This window comes from Myotis nattereri, assembly GCF_964212035.1.
Source record: "Myotis nattereri genome assembly, chromosome: 1".
NCBI classification, from domain to species: domain Eukaryota; kingdom Metazoa; phylum Chordata; class Mammalia; order Chiroptera; family Vespertilionidae; genus Myotis; species Myotis nattereri.
The window spans coordinates 44,584,737-44,599,766 of record NC_138075.1 but is presented as its reverse complement, the minus strand read 5'-3'; the positions used below and the strand labels follow the sequence as shown (position 1 = coordinate 44,599,766).

Here is a 15,030-nt window from a genome sequence, read left to right as displayed (position 1 = left end):
CAATTGGTGGAAGTTTAGAGTACAGCAAAATAGTTAAAGCTTTACTATAATAGTCTGAAAGCAAACTATTTTTTTCCAGGTGGTATTGAATTAAAAACTCCATCCATTTTCTGCCCATGCAAGGCAGTTCAATTCCCTGGAAATTGATTTTTTTCAGGGCTTAGTATGGCTTTTCCCAAGCTTTAGCTATATGGAAAATAACACCTTTATTGAAGCCACTTAGTGAACAGAGTTGGCAGTTAATTTTTAAGCAACCAGACCAGTGTGTAGAAAATTACTAAATGGATCAAATGTATTCTGACTACTCTTAAAGTAATTTGATAAATAATTACTAGGGAGTTATTTTGTGGGTGCTAAAATAATTTACTATTATTTGTGATACAAATTAAAGTAGTATTTGTGGCATAACAGTTTTACAGAACCTGGGAAAATGTGTATGCTGTTTTATATATTAAATTATGGAAATGATTTTATAAGAATCACATGCTTATATGGCTTTCTTGTATGCATTATTATATTTGCCTATATGTGCATTTGAAAGTGCATTGATTTGGCACTTGTCTATCATCTAATATGATTTCTACCCAGTTATTGCTGTATACTAATTTATCATTTCCAAAGAAAAGCTATATCTACTCCAGGAAAAATCATTAACATTACTCAGTTTGTTTAATGTTAATTATAGGGTCATCTGAGGAGTTTTCAGGTGCTGATTTATTTACAGATCGTGAATTAGATTACTGTGTGTGTGTGTTGTCTTCCCAAGTTTGACTTTGGTTATGTGCAGCGCTGTTGGCATTGCTTATATATAGTACTGGAGACTGTGTTCTTATCAGTATCTCTGACCTGACCCTTTTGAGCTATGTTATATCATCCCATTTTGACACCTTTTATCAAACTTTAATGAAATGACCCAGGCAAACAAATTGTCATTAAACTTTCCATCACTTTGTCCCTTGGTATCGTCTTTTATAAATTGGACAGCAAATGTTGTATTGATCTTCTCGTTCTTGCAGCTGAACTTGAAATGACCCAGACTGCTTGTTGTTTATGGCCCAGAGTTGCTTTTCCTTGACATTTCCATCCACAGCATGACACCCTTTTTGTTTTTCTCTCTTTCTTGTGGAGATGAATGAACAAGACATACGATATCGAGACACCCTTGGTCATGGCAACGGAGGCACAGTCTACAAGTGAGTAGTCAATTTTGTTTAAACTTTCCGCTCTCCACATGTGGGTATCCAAATTCTCCTTGGCACAGATTTTTAGAAGACCACCAGCGCTTAGATCTTATTTCCAAATTTATCTCCAAAATTCTGCAAGGCATCTATTTTTCTCAGGAATTGCTTAGAAAAGTGCATTTATATAGCCTTTTTAATATTTCTGAGTCTGCATTTCTCCTGGGTGATCCGTTAATAGTCCACCATTAGCAAGTGTGCCTTTAATTGGCCTGAAGTGTAATGCGTTTTTTCCTTTTCTCTTTAACATGATTTTTTAAAACTTGCTCGCGCCCTATGCTAGTCCCCTGCCTGTTTACAGCTATGCCCAGTGGAGGACAGACCTCATAAATACCACTGCTTTGCCCTGTGTTGACACTGTAAGTTATTAACAAGACTTCTTCCTGTTGTATTTCCTTCTCTCCCCACCCCGCTCCCCTGAGAGAATTTCTACACATTGATGAATATGTTAAGTTATAAAACTCTCCCAAATTCAGGTTGCAGTGATCTTGTCCTAAAGGAGTGTTCATTTTCATATTAAAAAGTGCTAACCGTAAAATGTAGTTCTCTCGATAGGGAAGTCTTTCTCATGTAGTGCAAAGTTTAAACTACATAATGTAATATCTGGTACTTAATAGTCTGCAGTGGTGTATGAAAAATATTCCGCCAGGAATTAAAAAATCCATACTCTGTAAGAAAGCCCTGAGGGAGAAATAAAGCTTTCCTCCAGAGAGCTAACCCTGTATCACATTACGATTGTGTTTTTACCTTCGATATTTTAACATTGATGTTAATATATATTTTCAAAGTTGTAAAATAATTTATTTTCTAATTGGTTACTAATGTCCCTAGAATTTTAACTAACCACATGAATACATGTAAAAATTGCCCTATGACCATGAAGGGTCCATCCTAAAACCCCAGAACAACCTCCACATAGAGATGCAGTCTTGGCCTAGAATTAGATTTCTCAGGGTTAGAAGCTCCTTCAAAGTCATCTGCTTCAGTCCCCACCCAGGGCTTCAGTCCGCCCTGCAGGTAGAGCCAGGATGTGAGTCCTTTCTCTTGAATACAGTCCTTTCAGAACTTGTGTTTACATTATCTGGATGATTTTCCCCTACAGATGACTGGATACTGTGAATAGTTGGTCTAAATGTTAAGTACTTGCATTATGATAATTCAGAAGATAAAGTAAGGGCATATTTCTTATACAGCACTTGTGTCTTGCTTTCAAATGTTTGATGACTGTGTCTAGTGAGTTTGAGGCTACTGTTGGCCTTCCTTGGATCATACAACATTCCTTCCCATGCAGTCCCTAGTTCTGCACAACTAGCATCTCTTCATTTTAGTCCTCTCCTCCTTACTTTTATCTGACTTGGATTTTCACTCTTTTCTGAAGGTTCATGGGCTCAGGTACTCTGAGAAAGGAAAGAAGGAACATGTATACTCCGATTTTCTTCTCCTGATTTCCCTGAAGGGAGTTTTCAAAGCTTCAACCTTCCTTCTTCATGCTTTCATGCTGATAGCCAGATATAATAATACAGGAAAGATTTCTAGCAACTCTTTGGATTCCATTTATTGGCTTCAAATGGAATCCAAAAACATTTCTTATTTGTGCTGTTTCATCAAATATTTAACTGTCAAGCATGTTTGTATTTTTTAATCGAAGGCCGATTATGAATTTACTATCCTGGTTTGTTCCAGAAGGGAGAAAACATAAAGCCACCAAACCCCAGCAGATAATTTTTACTTGAAATAATATTCTAATGTTAAAATTCTAATCTTTCACCTTAAAACACAGGCTTATATCTTTAAAAGGGAGAGGGATGGAAGTAACATGCCCACCTAGCAAATAAAAATTATAGCAAAATTACATTAATATTTTTAAAATATTTTTAATTGTGATAAAAATAAATATAACATAAAATTTACCATCTAAATCATTTTTAAGTTCAGTGGTATTAAATACATTAACATTATTGTGCAACTCCCAAGACCACCCATCTGCAGAACTCTTTTCATCTTGCAAATATGATACCCTGTACCCATTAAATAATAACTTCCCATTTGCCGGGTTAATGTTTTTAGTAAGAAGCATGGCTAGAACTTCTCCTTTTATTAGGGCCACAATATCCAAGGGAACATCCTCCCACATGTCCTTAGCCCTTTAATTTGCTGGCATGCTACAGTGACATTAGCAACTTATTCTAAGAGTTCATTTAGCTACCATTTCTTAGGCTCCATATGCATGTTGTAAGACTTAATGTTTTTGGCAGTGGTTGTTAATGGAGGGTGAGTACTAAAATATGATCATTTTAGTACTTTATTTTGTATAGTTGATTTCTTATAAAAAGAAGACATTTCAGTTACCTTATTGCCTAGGTGATCCTTAAGGAAAAGGACATGAAGAGACCAAATTGCATAACTGCTTGTCATTGATCATTGGCCTTCACTTCTTCCTGGGCTTCAATGTATGCTGTTCTTATGTCCTGGCTTTTAGTTCAGCACAAAGAAATGATATAATCATCAAGAAATGAAAATCCACTTTACTAAAGTCTCTATAAAACCAAATGTTTTATGTGTTATGATTGACTTTCTCCTACAATAAGTTTACCTTAATGGTTTTGACTATAAAAATTGTGATTTTTTTTCAAACAAAATGATTACATTACAGGCTATGCTACATAAACTAGATGAAGAAAATATTGGAAAATCCACTCGTTGGTAACAAAACTGCTTAATGGGCCTATTTAATTTTTTTCTTATGAAGTATAATAAAGCTAATAAATACAAAGCAAAAGTTTAACATTCCAGTCTTATTTGCTCTACTTTATGGGCTATTGTGACTTGCAAGGGACAAACTGCAATATATATTACTTAATAGTTGGTGACATTTTCATCCCTTACATCTAGATGTTCTCTCGGACTACTGAGTTGGATGAAATGGACCATAAAGGAAACACCTTTCACTAAAATATAGCCCAAGCCTAGGAGGAAGAATAATTTAGGAAAAGGAAATGAATGCACCTTCATTATTGCTCCATTTACCAACGTACTACAAGTTGTTCCAAAAAAGTAATTGAAGAAAGACACATGTTCTCTTCCCTTCTGAAAGATTCACAATGAATCTAAAAAACTTTGAGAAAGTAGAGAGCAGTATGTTTTGTGATTACATGTGGGGGTTCTGAGTTTGAATCCTGCATCTGCCACTAACTAGCTGTGTATCTGGGGAAGTTATATTGTGTCTTCTGCCTCAATTTCCCTATGTGTAAGATGGGGATATCTGTCTTACAAAGTTGTTGTGAGTTTAAATGAGATGTACCATAGAAGAAGCTTACCACTATGACTGACACTAAATGTTAGCTACTGGTAATGTTAGCTACTGGTAATGGTAGTACTAATAACAGAAAAGTCATTAAGCCTTTATGCTCCCTATGCTTAACTTGGCTATGGGATTATTTTTCTGAAATACACCTATAAACATCTCACAGAATTACTGTTGTGTTGAATTAACTTTGAGAAATTCTACATTATATTATGATATGTAGTATATTTCTGTGTTTTCTTGTATTTTCTAGTCGTCTCATGAATATGATTTTTCTTACATAAATCTTACAATGACTTTTTTAAAGTTTCAAAGTATTTTCTCTTTCATCGTGGTATTTTGTAATTGCTGTAGGACAGCTGGTATAATATTAAGCCCATTTTACCACGGGGGAAAGCCAGGGCTTGCATTCCTGTGACCATTCAGTAGCAGAGCCAGGAACTCTTCAGAGTACCTCTTTCTTTCACTGTCTTCCCCCAACCCCCGGCAGTGTTGTTTCTCAAGGTCAAGCAGAGTCCATTGTGTTTTCTTGTATTTTCTAGTGTACCCAGCATAGTCCTAAGGATAGATTCTTTATACATGTTGGCTGAAATGGAGTGAAGCAAGTGGAGGTTTTTTCAAGCTGGTTTTAATAAGACTCTTTAATTGGGTCCTTCCCATATCTAGCTACTTATAGATCTTGCAGAATTCAGAGGCTGCATGATTGTTCTAGAATATTAACCAAGAACAATAGAAATTTCTAAATTAAGGGCTATATTTGAACGACTAATTTTCTTACAGATGTTTAAAACGTTGAGAACGTAGCACCCATTAACCCAAGTATTAGTTACTATTCTCTTTTCTTGGATATTATGGCACATTGAAATGAGAGTAATTAACAGTCTCCATTGCTTTGGAAACATTCTGTGATCATGAAGGCCAGTCACTCAGGTTCTTTCCTCTGTCCTCACAATTTCATGGAGTCAGTTAAGCTTTGGGTCTAGAAATGAAGTAATATTAAACTCTTAGGACTTAAGTCATGCCAAGTCAGTTAGCTAACAAGCACTTAAGGAACATCTTTTATATTTTTTCCTTAATACAAATGATTCAGGCTAAGACTCAAGATGCCAGCTTTTTGGCCATGAATTCTAGTGTATAGGTGTTTGAAAACAGTAATGAATTTTCTGCCTCCATCTGCTTCCTAGAGTACAGTTAAGGGTCTAATCTGATTTAGGGTAGAATTTTCTCAGTGATATAATAGGTAGCATATATGCTGTCTATATGGTGTTATGAAGATTGGCTATATGCCATTATTTACAAATTAATTTAACCATATCTAGAGACAAGAAGAAGGGGAAGGGATAATACTCAAAGATGTTGGTCTCTCCTCCTTTATGTTGTCTTATCTATTTTACGAGATGTTTGTTGGGCAGCAGGGTGAGGATGGTCCTCTGAGATGGTAACTGAGACCATGTGAATTCGTAAATTGTATTCTGCCCTTGTGATATGACTGGACAGGCCAATTAAAATATTATACTGTGTTTTGGAGGTGGAATTATTTCAGTTACATGATTTCTTTCATGAAAATTAAAAGCTCTGGTGATCAGTTATATAAAATGAAAAATACATTGTTGTCTAATTAAACTCTGTTTAGGAAACAAAAAATTTTAAATCATGGGACTCCTAAGCGGAAACAATAAAAAGAGTCCTGACAAAACCTATGTAGAACCACAGAGTACCCAGAAACCCTCACTTCTTTCACCAGTTGACCTGAAAAGTGCCAAACCTAAACAGCAGGAGGTCTGGCCCCAGCTTCTCTGTGGACTGCAACAGGAACCCCTCAATCCTTTAGATGCTTTCCTTGAAGTGCATCTTATAAATTAAGAGTCGTTTTTAAATGGTCTTGATATTGACCCAGGAGTAAGGTGATAGTTTGATTTATTTTAACTTTAATTTCCAATCAAATGACCAGCATTTTCCTTGCAACCAAGGTCATATTTTTAACAAGCAAACAAGACATCATCTTAATGCAAAATTAAATACTTATATATTGCTAGATTGCATTATAGTATCGTGTGACAAGTAAGGATATTAATATTTCCAGAAAATCAATGAGTATTTGTCAAATAAAATTAATTATGTATGTTTCCCTCTCTCCCCCTCTCAGCGTTCACTGGTATAGGTTTGTTTCATACAATAATGTGTATTGTATTGATTAGAATTTAAAGAATGAACCTGAGCTTGTGATTCGCTACACCTTTCCCACCGTTGCTCCTCCCTCTACGTTCCTATAGCTTCACACATGCTCATATCTATTATTGCAACGATGGATTATTGGCATCCAACCAACATGACAGGATGTCACAGGTTGCTGAGCGTAGATTTTCAGACTCTGTTCCCACCCGAATTAACTATTAACTGAAACAGTTTATTGAGATTGAAGTATTGATCATTTTCTGCTAACCTTGGCTTAAGGGAAGAGGAGATGGTGGTGTTTTTGAAAAATACTAAATTTCATTTTTAAAAAAATCTCATTTATTTAGCCTTTTCTTCCTATTTTATAGCCTCTATTGTTTTATTGCTTGGAAAAGTGTAGCTTGGCTTTATTTTTATGACTGTATAATTATACTTCAGAAATGCACTTGATTACTATGGATAACAAAATTGTTCTAGTATATTGTTTTGGCCAATATTGCTATACAAACAACTTTTCAGTCAATTGAGTCTGGTAGAAATCAATACATTATGGTAATATTTCAAGTATGAATTTGCTGAATCTAAGTATTTCAACACCATCTTCTTTCAGGGAAAAATGATTTTGAAGTGGTAAGACTTATAATATTTTATTAAAAATGCTTTCTTTATAAATAAATTTAAAATTCCCAGCAGAAGTAATTGTGAGCAGATGAAAGCATAAGACAACTTCTGTTTTAATAGGGTGGAAGAGATCTAGTTTCCATTTGAAACCTATTCTCTGGCTGCATTAGGAGGGTATTACAACTGGGTTTTACTTTTCATCACAGTATGCCACCTTTGGATTCAAAAGTGTCTGAGCCCTGACCGGTTTGGCTCAGCGGATAGAGCGTCGGCCTGCGGACTGAAGGGTCCCAGGTTCGATTCTGATCAGGGCCATGTACCTTGGTTGCGGACACATCCCCAGTGGGGGGGCGTGCAGGAGGCAGCTGATCGATGTTTCTGACTCTCTGTCTTTCTCCCTTCTTCTTTGTAAAAAAAAAATCAATAAAATATATTTTTTTAAAAAGTGTCTGGTCCTGAGTACTGAGTTGACAGAGATTTGTGGATAGTTCAGAGAACACGTGGAGGAGCATGAAGAGAATAATAAGGGGTCTGGGAATCGTGCCATTCCAGTCCTCCTTCATTCATTTGTTGTACAGTCATGTTCTGAGCATGTGCTCTGTGGATGCCAGTGTACTAGCTGTCAAGGACAGCCCAGCTTTCATTGGACCTGTGTCTAGAAGGATGGAGAGTTAAGTATGGGTCATGTCTGGGTAGGTATCCTCACAGGGCCTAGCACTGCGCCTTACCTATTGTGGCCACTTAGCATTTCAGGAATTAACCTGCAGAAGCAGATTCTTCACAGCCTAAGGATGGACTCAAAGTGTTGTCCAGTGCTAGGCAGCTCTGGGAGGTGTGAATTCGCCTACCTTAGGCAGAACGACATGGCTCTTGTTCAGAACTGCTGAGAAAATCATTCCCACTTTGACCTGGACAAGACATGACTGCAGAGGTTACTCCCAAGTCTGAAGTTCCAGAACTAAATTCAGCATTCAGCTATCATAAAAATATGTCAGGTGATGCATGGTTTTTCTTTTTTTTCTTTTTTTCTTACTGTAGATTCATTTATTCATTGAATAAATACTTACTGAGGGTTTCTCTATGCCAAGGACTGTCCTGAGCACATGCAATTCAGTAGTGAACAAGACAGACAAGTTCCCTGTGCTCCTGGACTCACACTAGTAAGACAGACAAACAGTAATGAAGGAAATGAACACCAGAATAAGATGATATCAGACCTTGTAAGTGATATAAAGAATGTAAAGTAGGTACTCAGCAAGGCTTATCTGAAGAGGTGATATTTGAGCTGAGACCTGAAGGACAGGAAGGAGCCAGTCTCGGGGAAATCTGGGAAAAGAACCTTCCAGGCAGAAGGAACCACTAGTGCAGCGGTTCTCAACCTGTGGGTCGCGACCCCTTTGGCGGTCAAACGACCCTTTCACAGGAGTCGCCTAAGACCATCCTGCATATCAGATATTTACATTACGATTCATAACAGTAGCAACATTACAGTTATGAAGTAGCAACGAAAATAATTTTATGGTTGGGTCACAACATGAGGAACTGTATTTAAAGGGCCAGAAGGTTGAGAACCACTGCACTAGTGGCAAAACCCTAAGATGGGTGCGAACATGTTGTGTCTAGGCCAGCATGGTTGGAGTGGTGTGAGCTCAGGGGAGGGCAGAGAGTTGGTCAGGGTGTTATTATGCTGGAAGTTTTAGACCTTGCTAAGTCTATGCTAAAGAAGGAAGGCATGGTGAGTCTGGTTACCCCTTATATTACCAGTGAGAAAGACAAAGCTTGGAAGGGTTAAGTGGCATGCCCAAGGTTAAATCAAGAGTAGAACTCAGTAGAAAACATCGAGTTGTATACCTTAAAATATATATAGTTTTTATTTGTCAATTTTATCTTATTATGAAAGCTGGAGAAGGAAAAAAGACCAGAACTCTGGTCTTTTGACACCTACATCTGTACTTGGGACTACTCCTCAAGCCAGGATTTTTCTGTTTGTCATTCACTCCCTTGAGTTTCCTAATTTTTAACCCAGATTACTTTTGAGTGTAAGACATAAATTAATATATAATTCTGAAAGTCAGTGATGTGCCATCTGTAGTTGTTACTTTTTAGTAGACGTTAAAATAATCATTCTTTGGCTAATAGAATTATTGCAGCATAACTTGTTATTTGGTTTACCCTTTGGGTCTCCTTACTTATTAAAACCTATAATTTAATAATAAAAGACCTAGATTAATTGTATGGTTATGCTAGTGAAAGTGGTGCATTTCTTGATTTACTGGTATAAGGCACATTATATTTTTTAGCAGTTTTACAGTATCTGATGTTTTAGAAAATTGTAGTCTTTTGGTTGGTATATAGCACAAGCAAATATTTGTATACCATCTAGGGTATTTACTTTATAAATTGCTTTTTTTGGAAATTAATTCACTGGAAAGTCCAAAAGCCATTTACTGTGTATAACTTTGTGCCAGTTTTTTTCATTGCTCTGTTGTTGGTTACTTTGATACAAGAGACCATGTTTCTGTTTAATTGTTGTCTTACTAGAGTGACATGTTTAGGTTCTGTTTTGTGCACTAACTAAATCAGGGGAGCAAATTACTAAATTAGAGGGGAAATAGTAATAGAGACTTAAGCTGTGTATATTAATCATAAAGTTTTCGTAAACATTAATTTGGTTTTAAGTATGACTTTGTATTATGCTATCCCCTTGACTCTAAAATTTCTATATTTTTCCTTGTCAGTATTACAAAAGAAAGAAAAAGAATGTACAGTATTATTTCTAAAAGCAGAGTTTGTGGGTTTTGTTTTGTGAATTCAAATAATGAAGTGAATAATGTTCAGACAAAATTAGAACTTGCTTTAGGGCATAATCAATACAGCATTTTAACAGGCTTAGTGTATTGGAAACTGTGTTGTGTAAGGTTCTCTTACTGATTCTATTACAACTGTTAACTGTAGCAGCAAAATGTAACAATCTACTTAGTCAATAAACATAAAGCTCCTACTAGACTATAATTAAGTTTTCAGAAAAGTTATGTAAAAACTATGAATAAAATATATTTTTACATTTCTCAGCAATAAAATGTATAGCTAATGAAACTTTACAGTGGTAGAAAAAAATGACAATACATGGGATAAAATTCAGAATAAATTTTTACCATAAACACATGCACCATATTAAGTTTCTGTACACCATTTATTTCTTTTCCTTTTTAACTTGTTTTGAAGGTAATTCTTAGTGTTGCAGAGTATAACAGCTGGGTAGGTGACCCAAAAGGACAAATGAGAAGTTTCCCTGCTTTCCTGGAATCCAAGTAGAATGTTTCAAGGCCCAGCCTGCCTACATATTCCCAGAACACAAAAGGTGCTCCACACAGTGGCTGCACTTCCGTTTCCACACTGGGCCGCCATGCCCAGGGCTCATGCCCAGCAGCATTAGAATGTAGCCGGGGAGAGTGGGCATCACCACTGAACTCAGTATTCATTCTTTCTTTCTTTTCTCTTCTTTTGTTAATCCTTTTTTAAAAATATATTTCATTGATTTTTTACAGAGAGGAAGGGAGAGGGAAAGAGAGTTAGAAACATCGATGAGAGAGAAACATCGATCAGCTGCCTCCTGCACACCCCCCACTGGGGATGTGCCCACAACCGAGGTACATGCCCTTGGCCACAATCGAACCTGAGACCCTTGAATCCGCAGGCCGACGCTCTATCCACTGAGCCAAACCAGCCAGGGTTAATCCTCACCCAAGGATATTTTTCCATTGATTTTTAGGGAGAATGGAAGAAAGAGGGAAAGACAGAGAGAAATATCTATGTGAGAGAAACACATCGATTTCTTGCCTCCTACACGTGCCCTGACAGGGCCTGGGCAGGGAAGGAGTCTATAACTGAGGAACATGCCCTTGACCAGAATTGAACCCGGGACCCTTGGTCAGCAGGCTGATGCTCCGTGCATGGAGCCAACCCGTCTAGGGCTCGTTATTTCTTGATCCCTTTCCCAGTGCTCTTTCTAGTAAATAATTACACTTTGGTTCTGTGAGGAGAGCTAAAGTAAGCAGACTGTGTACAAGCTGAAGGATTTCTGCTGGCATTTACTTGCAAACATACTACAGTTATACTTTTTACTTTTTACATTGGCACATGTACCTTACAGATGACCCATATGAACAGACAGCTGTCTTCCTTCTTTCCTCCTCCCCTGGAACTTGTAATATTTAAAGTAACTGATTTAACCCTAGTCGATTTGGCTCAGTGGATAGAGCGTTGGCCCTTGGACTGAAGGGCCCCAGGTTGGATTCCAGTCAAGGGCACATACCTTGGTTGCAGACTCAATCCCTGGCCCTGGTTGGAGCACATGTGGGAGACAACCAGTCTATGTGTCTCTCTAAGATCGATGTTTCTCTCTGTGTGTCTCTCTTTCTTCCTCCCAGTCTTTCAAAAAATCAGTGGGAAAATATCCTTGGGTGAGGATTTAAAAAATAATCCTATATAACAGGGGTCCTCAAACTTTTTAAACAGGGGGCCAGTTCACTGTCCCTCAGACCATTGGAGGGCCGGACTGTAGTTTAAAAAAAAACTATGAACAAATCCCTATGCACACTGCACATATCTTATTTTGAAGTAAACAAACAAAATGGAAACAAATACAATATTTGTATTTGCATGTGGCCCGCGGGCCGTAGTTTGAGGACCCCTGTTATATAATAAAGAGGTAATATGCAAATTGACCAGCACTCCAACACACAAGGTAGCCACCGCATGTGGTCAAAGATGGCCACTCCCATGTGGACACAAGATGGCCAGCAGGGGAGGGCAGTTGGGGGTGATCAGGCCTGCAGGGGAGGGCAGTTAGGGGCTACCAGGACAGTAGGGAAGGGCAGTTGGGGGTGACCAGGCCAACAGGGGAGGGCAGTTGGGAGTGACTGGGCCTGCAGGGGAAGACAGTTGGGGGCAATCGGGCCAGCAGGGGAGCAGTTAGGCATCGATCAGGCTGGCAGGGGAGTGGTTAGTGGATGATTAGGCTGGCAGGAAGAAGTGGTTAGGGGCAATCAGGCAGGCACGCAGACAAGCGGTTGGGAGCCAGCAGTCCTGGATTGTGAGAGGGATGTCCGACTGCCCGTTTAGGCCCGATCCCACCGGCAGTCATACATCCCTCGAGGGGTCCCAGATTGGAGAGGGTACAGGCTGGGCTGAGGGAGACACACACCCCCATGCACAAATTTTGTGCACCAGGCCTCTAGTAATAATAATAAAAACAAAGTAACTGATTTAGTGCAATGTCAAAAATGTCACTTCACCCGGTTGGGTTTTTTCATTTCCCGTGGTTTAGTGAGTGTATTTTTGTGTGTATTTAAATAATCTTTGGAATCTTGTTGTTGTTTTGGCTGCTGGTCTTTATAAGGAAGTTAGTTTTCCTCTTCCCACACAGACCCCGCTTCCTTTCTCCTTCCATTAATCTTACTTTAAAAATGTGTGACAACTTTAAGACGTAATTTCTTGAATGGATTGGAAAATACCACCTTTTCTTGACTACACTCAGAGGCTGTAAAACAAAATGTTGCTCAGTTTTTAAAGAGAATATTCTAATATAGTTTATATATTTTTGGAATTGAGTTTAGAATTCAAATACTTTATATCTGTATTCCGGAACATAGCTCCTCAACATAGAAGCACAGTGCCCTGTGCAGGGAAGTCACTCAAATTCCTTCTGGTTCTGGGAGTTAGCTATGACTATTCCCAGATGGTGGGAGGTACGATGATAGTTTGAGTGTTATTCAGTTTTTATGTTAAAATAAGTAGTCCTTACTGGTTCGGTTTGGCCCAGTCATGATACGCCCATTTCATGAAGTCTGTTATGCACAAAAGTGCACAAAATGAAGACAGAGTGCCTCTCCTCAGCCTGACAAAAGCTATTCCTTTGCAGAATGGTAGCTGCAGCGAAAGTAAATAAATGAATGGACAGCAATCACAGCCTAGTTGATGAAACTGTTCAATTAAAGCACAGGCATTTACATGGTGTAATTTCCCTAAATTGCCAATGAGCCCCTTTAGACACAACCAGTGTTCAAATTGATTTCAGCATTGATTTTGGCTGAAGCTGATAAATTTCTGCTTGTTAGTTAAAGTAATTTTGCAGAAGACTTTGTACTGCAGTATTGAAGTGTTCATTTAGCTGATGGTTAAAAGAGGAGTTATTTACAGAGGCCTCTACTGTTGTTCTGAGATGGGACAATTCCCCAATCATCTTTTACTTTTAATTTTTTAGGCTTCAGTATACCAATCAATAGGTGATTGAAACTGATTAAAACTTATCCAACCAGCTGCCTATGGCAGTTTAATTAGAAGCTGGATGATTCTTAAATTAAAGTCGTCTTATTTTCATTGCATAGCCATCTTCCAGAAGAGTAAGGGACTAACAATGCTTAAAACTTGAAGTTTGACTCTGTTAAGGTATTTCACAAATGTTAACTCAATAGCTATTTCTAAAGACAACTCAAAAAAATGTATTCAGATTACTTTGCCTTTTAGAGATTAGAAGTAATAATATACGTACTTGCTAGACAAGGAATATTTTTTCAGACAAAGGGATAACCTGTAGTATAATGAGATATATGAAAGAACAGCTGTTTGTGATATATAGTTTATTTCATAAACAAGATGAATGCCTACGCTTTTTTTTAAATCTTCACCCAAGGACATGTGCATTGATTTTAGAGGGAGAGGAATGGGGAGTAGAGAGAGAGAGAGAAAGAGAGAGAGAAATATTGATCTGCGTGATCCTGCATGTGCCCTGACTGGGAATTGAATCCGCAGTCTTTTGGTGCATGGGACGATGCTCCAACCAACTGAGCCACACTGGCCAGGGCTGAGCTTATTTTGTAAATACTGCAGTACAGGATGAAAACTAGCCATCACAGTATTCTATGTATCTCCTCACTGAAAACCATGAGCTTTGAATTTATGTTTTTCTGTTTTGAGGTCTAGATTAAAATCAATCTCCAATGAATTAAAAAACACACAAATATTTTCATATAATTACATGTTAATTTTTGAACAGTATTATGGGCAGGGTTATAGAAGATAGATTTTTGCCTTATTCCCCCAGGGAATCTTCCCCATACTAATTTTCTCGAGTGTGGGACAATTTCTTGAGTTTTTAATGGAAATGGGTTAATATTTCTGTCATAGAGGGCATATTACATCTGTTACTACAGGGAAGAAGAGAATAAATGGCTCACTTTCCAGAGGTGCATTTACTCTTTGACCCACTAGGGTCCTATTTAGTGTTCTAGGAGAGGTAATTTAGTAAATTGTACTCCAGTGGCCTGAAAAAGTTAATGCAACTCTGAAAAGTGAGTCATTCAATTGATTTTCCCTATTGCTTTTAAAAAATCAACACGGACCATATCCAGAGAACCTTGAAGACAACTGGAGTTAGAGGTTCTAGAAGCAGCCAGTTTTATTGGGACAGGCATTGGATTTAGCTTCTGAGAACTTGACCCTATTTCCCACTCCAGTGCTTATCAGATAAGAATCTTGAAGCAGTTAACCTCACCAAGCCTTCCTTTCCTGAACTACAAAGTGGGGATAATGAGAATATTCACCTTACAAAAATGTGTATCAAATAAAGTAGCTTCTCTATATAAAACACTTTTTACAAACTATAAAGCACAGTGGAATATTAGTTATTAA

General features: G+C 37.7%; 1 protein-coding gene across 3 annotated transcripts in view; it reads left to right on the top strand.

The window, feature by feature from the left end:
• MAP2K5 (mitogen-activated protein kinase kinase 5) overlaps positions 1-15,030 on the top strand; it is a 268,685-nt gene that overhangs the window by 58,449 nt on the left and 195,206 nt on the right. For all 3 annotated transcript variants that reach the window (XM_081113392.1, XM_081113393.1, XM_081113391.1), the window contains exon 8: positions 1,129-1,193. In XM_081113392.1, coding sequence (XP_080969518.1) covers positions 1,129-1,193 — 65 coding nt within the window. The remainder of the gene's footprint in view (positions 1-1,128; positions 1,194-15,030) is intronic.